At 43.4% G+C, this 19,106-nt stretch overlaps 1 protein-coding gene across 6 annotated transcripts in view; it reads left to right on the forward strand.

Moving 5' to 3' along the window:
* LOC124032085 (calmodulin-binding transcription activator 1-like) overlaps nucleotides 1-19,106 on the forward strand; it is a 67,553-nt gene that overhangs the window by 11,725 nt on the left and 36,722 nt on the right. Inside the window, exon 1 of one of the 6 annotated variants that reach the window (XM_046344162.1) lies at nucleotides 1,710-1,958. The exons of the other annotated variants lie outside the window; for them this stretch is intronic. Within the exon in view, the coding sequence (XP_046200118.1) occupies nucleotides 1,940-1,958 (19 nt within the window). The 5' untranslated portion in view covers nucleotides 1,710-1,939. Of the gene's footprint in view, nucleotides 1-1,709; nucleotides 1,959-19,106 lie in introns of those variants that run through there. 6 annotated transcript variants of the gene reach the window in all.

The raw sequence follows: 19,106 nt of genomic DNA on the forward strand, positions 1-19,106 counted from the left end.
ATTGAGTAATCTCAGTGACATGCTGATTGAGTAATCTCAGTGACATGCTGGTTGAGTAATCTCAGTGACCTGCTGATTGAGTAGTCTCGGTGACATTCTGATTGAGTAATCTCAGTGACATGCTGATTGAGTAATCTCAGTGACATGCTGATTGAGTTACCTCAGTGACATGTGAAAAAATAACAATTTGACCTTCTGTAGCTCAGTTGGTAGAGCATGGCGCTTGTAACGCCAGGGTAGTGGGTTCGATTCCCGGGACCACCCATACGTAGAATGTATGCACACATGACTGTAAGTCGCTTTGGATAAAAGCGTCTGCTAAATGGCATATATTATTATTATTATACACTAGTATCATCCAGTACAATAATGGGTGCTCTCCAAGGTCCTGAAAGTTCATATGAAATGTATTTACTTTCCAACAACACTAACTATGGATTACTATAAACTACATCAAATATTGCCATTTACAGCACCATAAATGATTCTATTAAAATAAAATAAAATCATATTTACACCAAATTCACTGCATGAAGCAGTTAGTTGCATTGTATAACACAGCAGGAATTACATTCTGCACGTGCTTCACCACAGATAAATGTAACCCAGAAAAGACTCAAGTCCAGATATGCGACACTATCCATTTGCGTGCCTGTAATGACCCATAATTTGACCACTCAATAGCCTTAATAATATAATTCCCATTCCGTTCATTCTGAAGCGGTGCTATGCTGTGCTAATGGCACAGCTGCCTGCCTGCTTTGATTTGTCATAATGCAGAGTGGGGGAGGGGGCACTTTTCCTTCCTCTGCAGCACTGCAGGTACGGAGCCATGGACAGGACAGAAAACTCTGAGGTGTCGGAGCTGGAGAACAGCCTTTTACCCGTTAATAATTATCTGTACATTGTCCTAGACGGTCCCGGTGGCGCTCACTACCCGGGTACTGGTTCGTTAGGAAGACAGTGCGCGCCAAATTAGGCTATACAGAGCTGCTCACCGCTCCTGGTGGTTTTCCATCTAATCTGAAAGTAAACAGGTGTAGAAAAACGACCTACCATCCTAAAACAGCATGGGACTGTGGGGTCATTGTTAGGTAAATACGGCAACCTAGCGCAGACATACAGGGCAACAAGCGGTTTGCTTCAAATCAATGATTTCAATGTAGACTGGAGCTGACATTTACCACTGGAGATAAGTGCTCATTTGAAGGCAAACCCACATTAAGTGACAATGAACCGAAGTAGGCAACATATCAGGCTGCGTCGAATATTTTCTCCATAAGATCAAATCAAACGAGAGAAAAAACGACTTGTACAAAACGTGTACACACCTCAGTTTGGTTGTTGGTCGGCAGTTGAAAATTACAAAGTAAAAGCGAAATGTATTAATAGTAATGAGAGCGCCAAGGGGGCTCGAGCTTTTAAAAGCCCGACAGCTGGAGGAGAAACTAGGGCATCTGTTTACCTGCGGCACGTGCGCACGACGACGTCTACTCGCAACAATGTATTTTATTTTACTGCAGGCTAGTGGGGGACTGAGGAGAGAGAAGCGCAGCATGGGAAGGAGGGGGTAGGAGGGAATGAAGTGTAGGGGAGGGGGCTATGATAGAGAGAGTAGTGAGTGGTCTTTTTTGCCCTCTCTCTCTCTCTCTCTCTCTCTCTCTCTCTCTCTCTCTCTCTCTCTCTCTCTCTCTCTCCCCTCGCGTCGGTGTTCCACTTTGTTATATTGTTGATGAGTGCTCTATTGATCTTCTTCTACACACCAAGGATATTGTTTTACTCATAGCATCATTTTAATACCAAGAAACTGTGGGAATTGGCTAACTGTGCACATAAATGAAATGCAGCATGCTTGGACTTTGGTCAGGATGCCAGTGAATGACATCTGCTCTTCCTAAAGAGAAGGGAAACAGTCTGGCTTTTCAGGGGGACTCTACCAATGGAAAATGAAGTAGAAGGTTAGATGTGTTTAGAGTATTTTTTGAGCGGTGTTGTGGTGTATCTGTGTGTTATCTTCTGGAGACTAACAGGAGAAGTTAAGTCACACACGCTTTAGACGTTTTACTCAAATGCTGACTCTGTATTGTTTCTAGACGAGTACTAGCATGTCACGTTCATCAGTATGTCTCATCGTTTAGCCTACTATTGTTGAGAATGTTTTGTTGTGTGCTTTCTCAAAATGTTTAGTGTTACTGTCTGTGACTGTCTCCTTCATTTCACACTGTAGCAGTAGAGTAGTTGGTGTGGAACTAGCTTGTTTCTCTGTACTTTTTCAAATCTGTCTCGTTTTATGCCTTCATTTTTTTTTACAAAGTCAATTAAACGGAGGCTTAGTATTTGTTTCAGCACTATCCTTAACATGCAAGGGCTTCAAATTGCAGCATGGGTTCACAGCTTACTATCCCATTTGTGAGTAATAAGTATTAAGTATTACTCACAAAGCAAGATTATCGACAGTTTATTTATAGCCTACGAACAAGATACTCTCAAAAAGCCTGAAAACCAGCATGTCTTAACTCTAGTGCCGGTAGCAAGGGGGTTTCTTTCACGTGCACAACACACGAGCGCTAATTTCGCTGTCCACCGCGTCATCCTTCTGAAACTCAAAAGCAAGTTGATCAGGTAGGCTAAAGCAGGCTATCTTTTGCGTGCTTAGTTGATGCTAGAAAACTAATGAATAGTAACTGACTTATTTAGTAGTTCTCGCGTGCTAATACAACGAGACCAAACCAGTTTCACAACTGTGGCCTGTGCCATTGAAAGCATGCAGAAACACGCAAGATGGATATCATTTAGTGATCGAAGCTAAACGGATAGCATGACCGAACAACAGGATTCGACAGCATCCTAGCCTGACTGCGCTAGACTTTTAAAATACATGAGTAACAAGAGGGAAATGCCCTATTAGAAAACCATGAACAGCTCTGTAGTAACAAAACACTTATGCAGCATAACGCTGAAGCCATGGGACAAAGTATTTCAAGTGTAACAGTGATTAAAAAGGCATCACTTGTAGGCTAGCATCATATTCCACCTGTATGCAATAACTGTTTCAGATCCACAGGGCTTTGGATAGCGACTCTAACAGTTGAGACAGGGATGCTTCAGAACCATGGATAGCGACATTAACCCTTGTATTGTGAAACGTCTGCAGGACACATACTATATTATTATTTGAGGTCCTCCAGTCGTGATTAATAACTGTATAACAGTTCTGTTAGTTTGAATGTACACTCTGAATGTAGCCTATCACTCATGTATAGGCCAATTCCCCTCTCCAAAATGATACTTGTTGCTCATCTATTCTTAACCCTCTAAAAAAGCCCTGTTGACTTTGGTGCTACATGACTCAGAATAACATAACTTTATAGTAGCATGTGCAGGCAGTTTATGCTGTAAGAAACAGACGTTGGCAGATGTCAATTCTTAATAGTAATGATGACAAAACACAGAAAGCAGAGAGGCTATTGTAATTTGCCAAGCATAGTTTGTTTCAAATGCAGTTGTAATAATATAATGCTGCAGGAGTTTGTCCATTTACAAATGTTTTATGTAATGAGAGCTGCTCCAGTGAAGTGGAAATGCTTACCAGTGCATGACTTTACCCCAGGGCATGACTTTACCCCAGGGCATGTTTTTTTCCCCAGGGCAACGCTTTATCCCAGGGCATGGCTTTATCCCAGGGCATGGCTTTATCCCAGGGCATGGCTTTATCCCAGGGCATGGCTTTACAGTACTAGAACCTGTGGAAGGAGTAAATGTAAATGTCTCTTTAGAGAAAAGGGTTCATTTGTATCTCTTCTCTATGCTTCTCCTTAAGCTGCGGAGGCAACTTGTGAGGACCAAATTCATGTTCACACACATAATCAACAAGACTGAAGTGTTTAGAAAGATGTAACATTCCCGTTAACTTTCTCTTAACATTTTTGAGCAAAGAAATGTGTGTGACTCTTCAATAGCTTTACCATATCATTTGTGGTCATTAGGATCTGCCCCTTTTTTTTCTCCAATTTTTGCCTAAAATGACATACCCAAATCTAACTGCCTGTAACTCGGGCCCTGAAGCAAGGATATGTATATTATTGGTACCATTTGAAAGGAAACACGTTGAGGTGTGTGGAAAAGTGAGAGAAATGTAGTAGAATATAACACAATAGATCTGGTAAAAGATCAAGCAAAGAAAAAAAACAACCATTCTTTTGTATTTCTTTTGTACCATAATCTTTGAAATGCAAGAGAAAGGCCATAATGTATTATTCCAGCCTAGCTGAAATTTCGATTTTGGCCACTAGATGGCATCAGTTTATGTGCAAAGTTCTAGACTGATCCAATGAACCATTGCATTTCTGTTAAAAATGTTGTACCAAGACTGCTCAAATGTGCCTAATTTGTTTATTAATAACTTTTCATGTTCAAAACTGTGCACTCTCCTCAAACAATAGCATGGTATTATTTCACTGTAATAGCTACTATCAATTGGACAGTGCAGTTAGATTAATCATAATTTAAGCTTTTTGCCAATATCATATACCGTATGTCTATGTCCTGGGAAATGTTCTTGTTACTTATTACCTCATGCTAATCGCATTAGCCTACGTTAGCTCAACCGTCCCGTGGTCGGGACACCGATCCCGAATAAGTTTTAATAGCTAACCCTTTACTATCAGCCTTTAGTCAGGCTGAGCGCAGTATACTGTCAATAGTTGTGTGTTTCCAACACAACAGTGGGGACTATTACTTGCAGAGATGATGTCATAAACATATCATACCTCAAGTCAGAACTATTACTTTACACTGCTGTGACACATGCAGTGATTTTGGATTTTTGTTTGGCTGATTAACAAGTGTAAGCTGTGCTTTCATACAGCTTCATGGGGTATTGTGTTGTCATTTGTCATAGTGTTTTTCCATGTGTCATGTTTACGATAGAATTGTCATGGTTTTAGGGCTACGATACTGTAGGACTATGAAAGCAGCATTTAATATAGCTGAGAAGTGTTGTATGGGCAGCAGGTACCCTAACGGTTAGGAGCATTGGGCCATTAACCCAAAGGTCTCTGTTTCGGATCCCCGAGCCAACTCGGTGAAACATCTGTCGATGTTCCCTTGAGCAAGGCACTTAACCCCAACATCTCCTGTAAGTTGCTCTGGATAAGAGTGCCTGGTAAATTACTAAAATGTGAAAGAGAATATGGTGTAATGGATTTGGTGTGAGTGCTAAAGCTCTCTAACTACAGGTCAGATTACAGCTCTTGAGAATGTTTAAAGGGACCTCTAACGCAATTGATGGAGTGCAGTCCTGCTTCTTACTCCACCCATTTGACTTGCTTTTTTCTCTCCAATTAGTCCTCATCATTAGATTTTACTTCTGTGGCTTCAAGCATAAAATACATTGTAGGCATGCAATTTTCTGTATGAATGCAATTCATTCTTATGACATTCAGCACTTATAAACTACTCAGCATTTATTATGTTTTGGACAGTAATTCCAGAAACATTTTGTCCAGTCCACATTTTGTGGATCTGTTGGTTAACACTGTGGATAGTTGGAAACCTGTTTGCCAGCAGCATTTAGAAAATGGTCTTGATCTATGAAAAGCCTGCTTTCTCAAGGACTATGGACTGGTGCATGTTGATTGATTTAGTCCAGTGACTCTCAGCCCTCCTACCATATAAGCCAATGGAATGTTTTGGGGCAGAACACACATGAATGAGAAATCTTGGTCATAATATACTAGTTGGTTCATCAGTAGGAGTGAGGGTTCATCTGCAGACTCCCCTGTAAAAACATGTAAGAAATGTAGTCTTGCATGTTGTTGTTGTTTTGCCAGCACTACACAGCTGATTCAAATCCACTCAAGCTTTGATTATTTTAATCAGCTGTGTAGTGCAAGGGCAAAAACCAAAATGTGCACACAGGGGGCCCCAGGACCGTGTTTGGGAAACCCTAGGCCACAGGCTGATGGACTATATCACTGCATTGATCTCGCTAGTATTGTATCATTTAGTATTCTGCCTCCAATATATGTACAGGTCGAGTGTGATTTCTTATGTGCCACATTTTATGGTGCACAGCATCATCTGCTATAATCATAGGTTATGTGTAGGAATTAGTAAAGCAGATATTTGTCATTTTCTGTTGTAGCAGATTACAAGCAGTAATTCCTCTTTGTGTTGTCTCTTCTCGCGGCATTTCACTGGCTAGTAGAGCAGTCCGAAATATAGAGTACCTCCTCAGTCTTGATGTTGAATTGAAATTGACCTGCCTCTCCCCGGGACCTGGACTGATGCCATGAGGTCAGACGCATGCTACCTGATGAGCTTATTTACAACCTTGCCAGACAGGACTTCCATATTAGGAGTAGACAGACTAATGTCTCTGGATTTTCTTATTTAAACTGTGGAGCTGTTTGCTCCTCTATTTTTATGTATGTAAAATCCTATAGAAGAACCCGTTGCATAAACGGTCGGCTTCTAACTGAACAAGACACTGATAGAGGAAGTGCTTTGACTAAATGTGTGTTGTTTTAAATCAAATGTATTTATAAAACCCTTCGTACATCAGCTGATATCTCAAAGTGCTGTACAGAAACCCAGCCTAAAACCCCAAACAGCAAGCAATGCAGGTGTTGAAGCACGTTGGCTAGGAAAAACTCCCTAGAAAGGCCAAAACCTAGGAAGAAACCTAGAGAGGAACCTGGCAATGAGGGGTGGCCAGTCCTCTTCTCACTGTGCCGGGTGGAGATTACAAATATGTTGCAACAGGAGGTGAATAGCCTACATTTTCTACATCATTCTGATGATATATAGGCTACTGTTCTTGTTAACCATTACAGTGCAATCAATGCTAAATAGATTTGCTCCTGCAGAATTGATTTGCAATGGTCCCAGGGTTATAAAACAATGTTAATATATAGCGAGGTTTGTTAAAACAACAACATTGAAATTACAATAATAAAAGCCACATCAATAGACTGCACTTCTATTCTCATTTACCCCTATAATCACTACATGACATTGGATTGTATGTCGTGTTCTCAGTAGGAAATGTCTGGTGTTCTTCTGGTTTTGACCCATGCTAACCCTTGCTGTTGTTTGTGTTACTTTGTTGGGTTTAAGCTGACACAATGGGTTTAAACTGGGTCAAAGTTTTATTTTGAAATGAATGCACTCTCTCAAAGAGAATTGAGATGAAATTGAAAACTGAGAGGAGATTACCTTATCTTATTTCGGTGGTCTTAATCCTTGGTCTTTTCAAACCTCTCATCAATATGTGGTCCTTCTGTAGCTCAGTTGGTAGAGCATGGCGCTTGTAACGCCAGGGTAGTCGGTTCGATCCCCGGGACCACCCATACGTAGAATGTATGCACACATGACTGTAAGTCGCTTTTGGATAAAAGCGTCTGCTAAATGGCATATATTATTATTATTATTATATAATATTCTATACTCTGTCCAGGAGAAAGAATACTGCACGTAGACCCATTACAAGCTGAAGGAAGAGGACAACACTATTAAAGAAAAAACACAATGTTCAGAACCAACAAAGCTGGTCATTATGCCAAAGAAAGGGAACTTGGCCTTTGATTATCAGTGATCCCGTGGGTCCCAGCTGTGTGGGCCTGTGCCAGATGGCCTCGCAACCTCTTCCTTTAGACAGACACAAATACCAGCTTCTGTCAATCAAGATAATATACTGCACAATCACAGACTCAGACAGAGGTAGGACTGGTCTTATTACTTAGCTACATGTGGGGGGTTGCTGAGGTTGGTCCTCAGCCTTCTTAGATCAGTATATGTGGGGGTTTGATATAGCCATAGCCTTTCAATTAGGGTACGTGTGGGGGTTTGATATAGCCATAGCCTTTCAATTAGGCTACATGTAGGGGATTGATATAGCCATAGCCTTTCAATTAGGCTACATGTGGGGGTTTGATATAGCCATAGCCTTTCAATTAGGCTACGTGTGGGGGTTTGATATAGCCATAGCCTTTCAATTAGGCTACATGTGGGGGTTTGATATAGCCATAGCCTTTCAATTAGGCTACGTGTGGGGGTTTGATATAGCCATAGACTTTCAATTAGGCTACATGTGGGGGTTTGATATAGCCATAGACTTTCAATTAGGCTACATGTGGGGGTTTGATATAGCCATAGACTTTCAATTAGGCTACATGTGGGGGTTTGATATAGCCATAGCCTTTCAATTAGGCTACATGTGGGGGTTTGATATAGCCATAGCCTTTCAATTAGGCTACATGTGGGGGTTTGATATAGCCATAGCCTTTCAATTAGGCTACATGTGGGGATTTGATATAGCCATAGCCTTTCAATTAGGCTACATGTAGGGGTTTGATATAGCCATAGCCTTTCAATTAGGCTACATGTGGGGGTTTGATATAGCCATAGCCTTTCAATTAGGCTACATGTGGGGATTTGATATAGCCATAGCCTTTCAATTAGGCTACATGTGGGGGTTTGATATAGCCATAGCCTTTCAATTAGGCTACATGTGGGGTTTGATATAGCCATAGCCTTTCAATTAGGCTACATGTGGGGTTTGATATAGCCATAGCCTTTCAATTAGGCTACATGTGGGGGTTTGATATAGCCATAGCCTTTCAATTAGGCTACATGTGGGGGTTTGATATAGCCATAGCCTTTCTTTCAAGTAGGCTACATGTGGGGTTTGATATAGCCATAGCCTTTCAATTAGGCTACATGTGGGGTTTGATATAGCCATAGCCTTTCAATTAGGCTACATGTGGGGGTTTGATATAGCCATAGCCTTTCAATTAGGCTACATGTGGGGGTTTGATATAGCCATAGCCTTTCAATTAGGCTACATGTGGGGGTTTATAGATATAGCCATAGCCTTTCAATTAGGCTACATGTGGGGGTTTGATATAGCCATAGCCTTTCAATTAGGCTACATGTGGGGGTTTGATATAGCCATAGCCTTTCAATTAGGCTACATGTGGGGGTTTGATATAGCCATAGCCTTTCAATTAGGCTATGTGTGGGGGTTTGATATAGCCATAGCCTTTCAATTAGGCTACATGTGGGGTTTGATATAGCCATAGCCTTTCAATTAGGCTACATGTGGGGGTTTGATATAGCCATAGCCTTTCAATTAGGCTACATGTGGGGGTTTGATATAGCCATAGCCTTTCAATTAGGCTATGTGTGGGGGTTTGATATAGCCATAGCCTTACAATTAGGCTACATGTGGGGGTTTGATATAGCCATAGCCTTTCAATTAGGCTACATGTGGGGGTTTGATATAGCCATAGCCTTTCAATTAGGCTACATGTGGGGGTTTGATATAGCCATAGCCTTTCAATTAGGCTACATGTGGGGGTTTGATATAGCCATAGCCTTTCAATTAGGCTACATGTGGGGGTTTGATATAGCCATAGCCTTTCAATTAGGCTACATGTAGGGGTTTGCTTTAGCCATAGCCTTTCAATTAGGCTACGTGTGGGGGTTTGATATAGCCATAGCCTTTCAATTAGGCTACATGTGGGGGTTTGATATAGCCATAGCCTTTCAATTAGGCTACATGTGGGGGTTTGATATAGCCACAGCCTTTCAATTAGGCTACATGTAGGGGTTTGATATAGCCACAGCCTTTCAATTAGGCTACATGTAGGGGTTTGATATAGCCATAGCCTTTCAATTAGGCTACGTGTGGGGGTTTGATATAGCCACAGCCTTTCAATTAGGCTACATGTGGGGGTTTGATATAGCCATAGCCTTTCAATTAGGCTACATGTGGGGGTTTGATATAGCCATAGCCTTTCAATTAGGCTACATGTAGGGGTTTGATATAGCCACAGTCTTTAATTGGTACAGAACATGTGTGGGTTTGATATAGCCACAGTCTTTAATTTGTACAGAACATGTGGGGGTTTGATATAGCCACAGTCTTTAATTGGTACAGAGCATGTGGGGGTTTGATATAGCCACAGTCTTTAATTGGTACAGAGCATGTGGGCATTTGCTACAGTAGCATCATAGAGATAATGATGAGGTCCAATAGGTTTGATTGGGATTAGAAGACACACAGGTTGGTATGTGACTGTGAGGATGATTAAAGGTGTCAGCTCACACTCTGCCAACCCATAGCTCTACACAGAGAATGTAAACACCGGGCCCCAGCAGTCCATTCGTCTTAAAGAAGCAGTGCTAGTCTAGGTCTTTGTGATTTGTTGTTGTTATTTGTTATTATCCAGACTATTCTCTTTCACTCCTAAGAACACTGGGGTCCCAGCAGACTACCTGGACTTCTAGCAGATTCTCGCCATATCAACGGCCAGACATAGCATTGCTGTATGGTGATGCCTATAGGGAGGCCGAGGAGAGTCTGGTAGGAAACACATTTGTAGTGAAACTGTGGATAAGGGGGGCAGAATATTCATCATTGATGCTTAGCTAGTCTCCTGTGGCCTTCCACATGCCTTCCACTCCATGCTACTACATCATACATTGAGAGCTAATTAACTGCAAAAACACTATACAGTACCAGTCAAAAGTTTGGACACACCTACTCATTCAATGATTTTTCTTTATATTGACTATTTTCCATATTGTAGAATAATAGTGAAGACATCAAAACTATGAAATAACATAAGAATTGTGAAAATGTGAGTTTAAGTGTATTTGAAGTGTAAGGTGTATGTAAACTTCCGACTTCAACTGTAGTACCAAAAACGTTTTCAACAAATAAAACTATATTTTGGATTTTAGATTCTTCAAAGTAGCCACCCATTGCCTTGATGACAGCTTTGCACACTCTAGGCATTCTCTCAACCAGCTTCACATGGAATGCTTTTCCAGCTGTCTTGAAGGAGTTCCCACATATGCTGAGCACTTGTTGGCTGCTTTTCCTTCAATCTGCAGTCCAACTCATCACCAACCATCTCAATTGGGTTGAGGTACGGTGATTGTGGAGGCCAGGTCATCTGATGCAGCACTTCATCACTCTCCTTCTTGGTCAAATAGCCCTTACACAGCCTGGAGGTGTGTTGGGTCATTGTCCTGTTGAAAAACAAATGATAGTTCCACTAAGCCCAAACCAGATGAGATGGCGTATCGCTGCAGAATGCTGTGGTAGCCATGCTGGTTAAGTGTGCCTTGAATTCTAAATAAATCACTGACAGTGTCACAAGCAAAACACCCCCACATCATCACACCTCCTGCTCCATGCTTTATGGTGGTAACTACACATGTGGAGATAATCCGTTCACCGTTCACTGCGTCTCACAAAGACATGGAGGTTGGAACCAAAAATCTAAAATTTGGACTCCAGACCAAAGGACAGATTTCCACCGGTCTATTGTCAATTTCTAGTGTTTCTTGGCCCAAGCAAGTGTCTAGTTTTTAGTTTCTTTGCAGCAATTCGACCATGAAGGCCTGATTCACGCAGTCTCCTCTGAACAGTTGATGTTGAGATGTCTGTTACTTGAACTCTGTGAAGCAGTTATTTGGGCTGAAATTTCTGAGGCTGGAGCTCTGATGAACTTATCCTCTGCAGCAGAGGTAACTCTGGGTCTTCCTTTCCTGTGGTGGTCCTCATGAGAGTCAGTGTCATCATAGCGCTTGATGGTTTTTGCGACTGCACTTGAAGAAATGTTAAAAGTTCTTGAAATGTTCCACATTTGACTGACCTTCATGCCTTAAAGTAATGAGGGACTGTCGTTTCTCTTTGCTTATTTGAGCTGTTCTTGCCATAATATGGACTTGGTCTTTTACCAAATAGGGCAATCTTCTGTATACCAACCCGACCTTGTTCCAACACAACTGATTGGCTCAAACGCATTAAGAAGGAAAGAAATTCCACAAATGAACTTTTAACAAGGCACACCTGTTAATTTAAATGCTTTCCAGGTGACTGACTACTTTATGAAGCTGGTTGAGAGAATTCCAAGAGTGTGTAAAGCTGTCATCAAGGCATTTAAAAAATATATATATTTAACCTTTTTTTAACTAGGCAAGTCAGTTAAGAACAAATTCTTATTTACAATGATGGCCTACCCCGGCCAAATCCGGATGACGCTGGTCCAATTATGCACCACCCTATGAGACTCCCAATCATGGCCGGATGTGATTCAGCTTGGATGTTGGCTACTTTGAAGAAACTCAAATATAAAATATATTTTGATTGGTTTAACACGTTCTTGGTTACTACTTGATTCCATATGTGTTAATTAATAGTTTTTATGTCTTCACTATTATTCTAAAATGTAGAAATGTGTTTCTGTGACCGAGCAGCAGCGCACAAGCCTAAGATCACCATGTGCAATGCCAAATGTTGGCTAGAGTGGTGTAAAGCTTGCCCCCATTGGACACTGGAGCAGTGGAAACACGTTCTCTGGAGTGATGACTCATGCTTCTCCATCTGGTAGTCCTACCTGCCCCAATGCATAGTGCCAACTGTATAGTTTGGTGGATGAGGAATAATGGTCTGGGGCTAATTTTGATGGTTCGGGCTAGGCTTGGTTCACTGACCTCAACCCCATCAAACACACTTGGAACACCGACTGAGAGCCAGGCCTAATCGCCCAACATCAGTGCCTGACCTCACTAATGCTCTTGTGGCTGAATGGAAGCAAGTCCCCACAGCAATGTTCCAACATCGAGTGGAAAGCCTTCCCAGAAGAGTGGAAGCTCTTCCCAGAAGAGTGGAAGCTCAGGTGTCGACGGAATTTTGGTCATGTAATGTACGTGCTTGATAAGCTCCTTGTACCTTGTTCGCCCAATCTATCATAGAGTTACCTAATGTCTCCAAAATAGATTGATATAAGACCGTGTGTCTGTGTTGCGCTCGCTCAGCCTGTGCAGTGTGTATCTGCAGGGAAATAGACAGTGGCCTCGTATCCCTCGGCTAGGACAGAGAGCTGTTCTCTACTGCACTGAGTGCTCCAAAAGTCCTCACACACATCACTTGAAGCTTTGGACTTTAGACTATACCCGATGTGTTGATATTAGTACTGTTGTTCCCTTCTCACTTATTAAGGTGTTATGTAGTGTCTATGTAGTATCTATGTAGTGTCTGCACTGGCTGTATAGGATGAACGAGCCTGTAGAATTTTGTCCTGTTGGCCTGTTTTTCAGTTCAGCCCAGCAGCTCAAAGAGCGAGAGCAGATGGCTAACATGTGTGGGGAGGGGGGTGACAGGGTGACACTCAGGAGACCTATAGACCAACTACAATGTCAGCAGGGACCCCAACACATATGGTCCCAGAGTGCTGTTAATGAGAGTCACAGTGGAGCAGAGGATGATTGGGACAGGTAGAGGTGTTGTCACATTCGCCATATGCTTAGCATGCATGATCCTCACTTACCTTAGAGTGTTCAGGCTGTGGTGTTATTATAGAGTTCCCATGCTCCTCACCTACTCTAGACAAGAGGACTCAGGCAGTGGTGTTATTATAGAGTACCCATGCTCCTCACTCACTCTAGACTAGAGGACTCAGGCAGTGGTGTTATTATAGAGTTCCCATGCTCCTCACCTACTCTAGACTAGAGGACTCAGGCAATGGTGTTATTATAGAGTACCCATGCTCCTCACTCACTCGAGACTAGAGGACTCAGGCAGTGGTGTTATTATAGAGTACCCATGCTCCTCACCTACTCTAGACTAGAGGACTCAGGCAATGGTGTTATTATAGAGTACCCATGCTCCTCACTCACTCTAGACTAGAGGACTCAGGCAGTGGTGTTATTATAGAGTACCCATGCTCCTCACTCACTCTAGACTAGAGGACTCAGGCAGTGGTGTTATTATAGAGTTCCCATGCTCCCCACTCACTCTAGACTAGAGGACTCAGGCAGTGGTGTTATTATAGAGTTCCCATGCTCCTCACTCACTCTAGACTAGAGGACTCAGGCAGTGGTGTTATTATAGAGTTCCCATGCTCCTCACTCACTCTAGACTAGAGGAATCAGGCTGTGGTGTTATTATAGAGTTCCCATGCTCCTCACCTACTCTAGACTAGAGGACTCAGGCAATGGTGTTATTATAGAGTACCCATGCTCCTCACTCACTCTAGACTAGAAGACTCAGGCAGTGGTGTTATTATAGAGTTCCCATGCTCCTCACTCACTCTAGACTAGAGCACTCAGGCAGTGGTGTTATTATAGAGTTCCCATGCTCCTCACTCACTCTAGACTAGAGGACTCAGGCAGTGGTGTTATTATAGAGTTCCCATGCTCCTCACTCACTCTAGACTAGAGGAATCAGGCTGTGGTGTTATTATAGAGTTCCCATGCTCCTCACCTACTCTAGACTAGAGGACTCATGCAATGGTGTTATTATAGAGTACCCATGCTCCTCACTCACTCTAGACTAGAGCACTCAGGCAGTGATGTTATTATAGAGTTCCCATGCTCCTCACTCACTCTAGACTAGAGACTCAGGCAGTGGTGTTATTATAGAGTTCCCATGCTCCTCACTCACTCTAGACTAGAGGACTCAGGCAGTGGTGTTATTATAGAGTTCCCATGCTCCTCACTCACTCTAGACTAGAGGACTCAGGCAGTGGTGTTATTATAGAGTTTCCATGCTCCTCACTCACTCTAGACTAGAGGACTCAGGCAGTGGTGTTATTACAGAGTTCCCATGCTCCTCACTCACTCTAGACTAGAGCACTCAGGCAGTGGTGTTATTATAGAGTTCCCATGCTCCTCACTCACTCTAGACTAGAGCACTCAGGCAGTGGTGTTATTATAGAGTTCCCATGCTCCTCACTCACTCTAGACTAGAGCACTCAGGCAGTGGTGTTATTATAGAGTTCCCATGCTCCTCACTCACTCTAGACTAGAGCACTCAGGCAGTGGTGTTATTATAGAGTTCCCATGTTCCTCACTCACTCTAGACTAGAGGACTCAGGCAGTGGTGTTATTATAGAGTTCCCATGCTCCTCACTCACTCTAGACTAGAGGACTCAGGCAGTGGTGTTATTATAGAGTTTCCATGCTCCTCACTCACTCTAGACTAGAGGACTCAGGCAGTGGTGTTATTATAGAGTTCCCATGCTCCTCACTCACTCTAGACTAGAGCACTCAGGCAGTGGTGTTATTATAGAGTTCCCATGCTCCTCACTCACTCTAGACTAGAGCACTCAGGCAGTGGTGTTATTATAGAGTTCCCATGCTCCTCACTCACTCTACACTAGAGCACTCAGGCAGTGGTGTTATTATAGAGTTCCCATGCTCCTCACTCACTCTAGACTAGAGGACTCAGGCAGTGGTGTTATTATAGAGTTCCCATGCTCCTCACTCACTCTAGACTAGAGGACTCAGGCAGTGGTGTTATTATAGAGTTCCCATGCTCCTCACTCACTCTACACTAGAGCACTCAGGCAGTGGTGTTATTATAGAGTTCCCATGCTCCTCACTCACTCTAGACTAGAGCACTCAGGCAGTGGTGTTATTATAGAGTTCCCATGCTCCTCACTCACTCTAGACTAGAGCACTCAGGCAGTGATGTTATTATAGAGTTCCCATGTTCCTCACTCACTCTAGACTAGAGGACTCAGGCAGTGGTGTTATTATAGAGTTCCCATGCTCCTCACTCACTCTAGACTAGAGGACTCAGGCAGTGGTGTTATTATAGAGTTTCCATGCTCCTCACTCACTCTAGACTAGAGGACTCAGGCAGTGGTGTTATTATAGAGTTCCCATGCTCCTCACTCACTCTAGACTAGAGCACTCAGGCAGTGGTGTTATTATAGAGTTCCCATGCTCCTCACTCACTCTAGACTAGAGCACTCAGGCAGTGGTGTTATTATAGAGTTCCCATGCTCCTCACTCACTCTACACTAGAGCACTCAGGCAGTGGTGTTATTATAGAGTTCCCATGCTCCTCACTCACTCTAGACTAGAGGACTCAGGCAGTGGTGTTATTATAGAGTTCCCATGCTCCTCACTCACTCTAGGCTAGAGCACTCAGGCAGTGGTGTTATTATAGAGTTCCCATGCTCCTCACTCACTCTACACTAGAGCACTCAGGCAGTGGTGTTATTATAGAGTTCCCATGCTCCTCACTCACTCTAGACTAGAGGGCTCGGATTATCAGCGGGTGTGAAGGAAGTAACAGACAAGATCTGGAGGTCATAGAATGTTATGTAGAACACAAGAGCTGCCTTCTGCATTTACGTTGGTCTTTTAGACAAAACCATCGCTCACTCAAACACAGAAACCCAGTTTGAGCAACTCCTGTTTGTCAGCTAAAACATGTCTCTATATGTTTTCTGGGGCAAGTGATTAGTGAGTTACTGTTCATATGATGTGCCAGGCTCCCTGTCAGTCAGAGCTCTGTGCCGCTGCTGCCTAGTTGCCTAACTGTGGGAGTGACAGTATAGACGTGTGCTATCACACACTGTCAAGAGAGGGAGGAACAAAGCACAAGGAGGGTGTTGGTGATGTCAGAGTGTTGTTGTACTTCTGTTTTCACTGGCTGCATGGTCCCCTCTATCCTTCCACCCTCACTCCTCCTCCCTCCCTCACTCCCTCACCTTGTCCCTCCCTCCTCCCTCCCCTCCTCTTTTCCCCTCCTCTTTCCCCTCCCCTTCCTACCCTTCCCTCCTCCCTCCCTCCCCTCCTCCATCCCTCTTCTGTCTCCTCCCCTCCTCCCTCCCCTTCCTCCTCCCTCCCTTCCCCTCTTCCATTCCTCCCCTCCCTCTGCAGTATACGTTCATCACATTCAGAGCAGCAGGCATCAGGTGGCAATGACATCATCTGCACTGCAGCACACTGCAGCAGTGTGTCTGAACAAAGAGATGTCAGCTAGTCCTCTCCTCCTGCCCCCGCCACCGTCTCTCTCCCCCTCTCCCTCTCTCCTCCCTCTCTCAGAGAGCATAACCCTGGTGCCTAGACATGCTGCAGGGCTATGACTTACCTAACCCCCTCCCTCTCACCCACACCTTCCCCCTCCTACCACTAGGGTATAGGCTGGCTGATGTACCTCTACAGCCCTCAGCATCACCTTTCCCTTAGCCACCTATGGAGAGATAATGAAAGGTATCACTGTTGGGGTTTGTAATTTAACAGTGTCAGTGTTGGCTGGTGACAGTATGAGCGCTGTGGAGAGACACAAGGAGGGTGTGTGGGATAAACGTCCATTTGCTATTTTCTAACCACCACACATCATCAGTAATAGCAGTAATTTACTGGCCTTTGATTGTATTGTTTTTCTTGTAACACTAACAATTACTTGACCTCTTTTTATATTGACTTATAGGGAACCCAAGCATGACATTCATTCTCCAAGAGCTTCTGCCTTCAACTGACTGCCAAGATACGGCAGTAGTGTAAATGTCAAAGGGTCCCTGCTGTGGTGGCTCCCCACTTAGGAAGTTCATTACTGCAGTGTCCCCTCTGGAAAAATAAAATATCTATGACCATTATTATAACATAGTGCTTTTCTTGCCCTCCCATTCATCAATAAGCCAATGCCGCAGGAAGGAAACAAAACATATACACAGAGGCATGTTCCTGTCGCTTAGTTACTCGGCAGCAGGTTGCCACAGAAACAGCCTCACAGTGGCTAAATGAGGTATGCTAATGCAGTGTTCCACACTCCTGCTGCAGTGGGCTCACTGTCTGGGCATCACACCCCACTGTCTATGCACAGCAGTCTGTGTGGGTGTATGTGTGTATGTGTGTGTGTGTATGTGTGTGCATTTGCGTGTGTGTGTGTGTGTGGGCTTGTTTGAGCATAGAGTTCTCTCCTCTAGTGTGGCAGGTAGCCTAGTGGTTAAGAGGGTTAGGCCAGTAACCAAGAGGTTGCTGGTTCAAATCCCAGAGTTGACTAGGTGAAAAAAACTGTCAATGTGCCCTTGCGCAAAGCACTTAACCCCAGTATCTCTTCTTAAGTCGCTCTGGGTAAGAGCATCTACTAAAATGTGAAAGAGGATATGGTGTAATGGATTTGGTGTGAGTGCTAAAGCTCTCTAACTACAGGTCAGATTACAGCTCTTGAGAATGTTTAAAGGGACCTCTAACGCAATTGATGGAGTGCAGTCCTGCTTCTTACTCCACCCATTTGACTTGCTTTTTTCTCTCCAATTAGTCCTCATCATTAGATTTGACTTCTGTGGCTTCAAGCATAAAATACATTTTTATGCATGCAAAGGACTATGGACTGGTGCTTGTTGATTGATTTAGTCCAGTGACTCTCAGCCCTCCTACCATATAAGCCAATGGAATGTTTTGGGGCAGAACACACAGGAATTAGAAATCTTGGTCATAATATACTAGTTGGTTCATCAGTAGGAGTGAGGGTTCATCTGCAGACTCCCCTCAGAGAGTGTCTAGGGCCGTGTGTGTGTGTGTGTGTGTGTGTGTGTGTGTGTGTGTGTGTGTGTGTGTGTGTGTGTGTGTGTGTGTGTGTGTGTGTGTGTGTGTGTGTGTGTGTGTGTGTGTGTGTGTGTGTGTGTGTGTGTGTGTGTGTGTGTGTGTGTGTGTGTGTGTGTGTGTGTGTGTGTGTGTGTGTGTGTGTGTGTGTGTGTGTACACCATCCACTCTCTGGTCAATCATCCATTTCAAATTAGTCTGTGATGACAGAGTACTGTAGGATGAGAGGCTTTTAAGAATGACTGAGTTCCTGTGCATGTAGCCATTAGTGGGTGATTGATGGGCCTTAAATGTTATTTTACTAAAGGCAATTGTTGTGATGAAGTTAATGATTGATGTTATTGTTATCCCTGTACTTGTGATTAATAATGATTAGGTTCAGATGACATTTATTTTCATAGATGATGAGATGTTAGATGAAGATGAACATATCATGGAACATGAGTGGTGTATATGTTGTGTGGTTGGACATGGTGTGTGGTTAGACATGGTGTGTGGTTAGACATGTTGTGTGGTTGGACATGGTGTGTGGTTAGACATGGTGTGTGGTTAGACATGGTGTGTGGTTAGACATGGTGTGTGGTTAGACATGGTGTGTGGTTAGACATGGTGTGTGGTTGGACATGGTGTGTGGTTAGACATGGTGTGTGGTTGGACATGGTGTGTGGTTAGACATGGTGTGTGGTTGGACATGGTGTGTGGTTAGACATGGTGTGTGGTTAGACATGGTGTGTGGTTAGACATGG

Source organism: Oncorhynchus gorbuscha, linkage group LG03 (genome assembly GCF_021184085.1).
Source record: "Oncorhynchus gorbuscha isolate QuinsamMale2020 ecotype Even-year linkage group LG03, OgorEven_v1.0, whole genome shotgun sequence".
Lineage (NCBI taxonomy): Eukaryota > Metazoa > Chordata > Actinopteri > Salmoniformes > Salmonidae > Oncorhynchus > Oncorhynchus gorbuscha.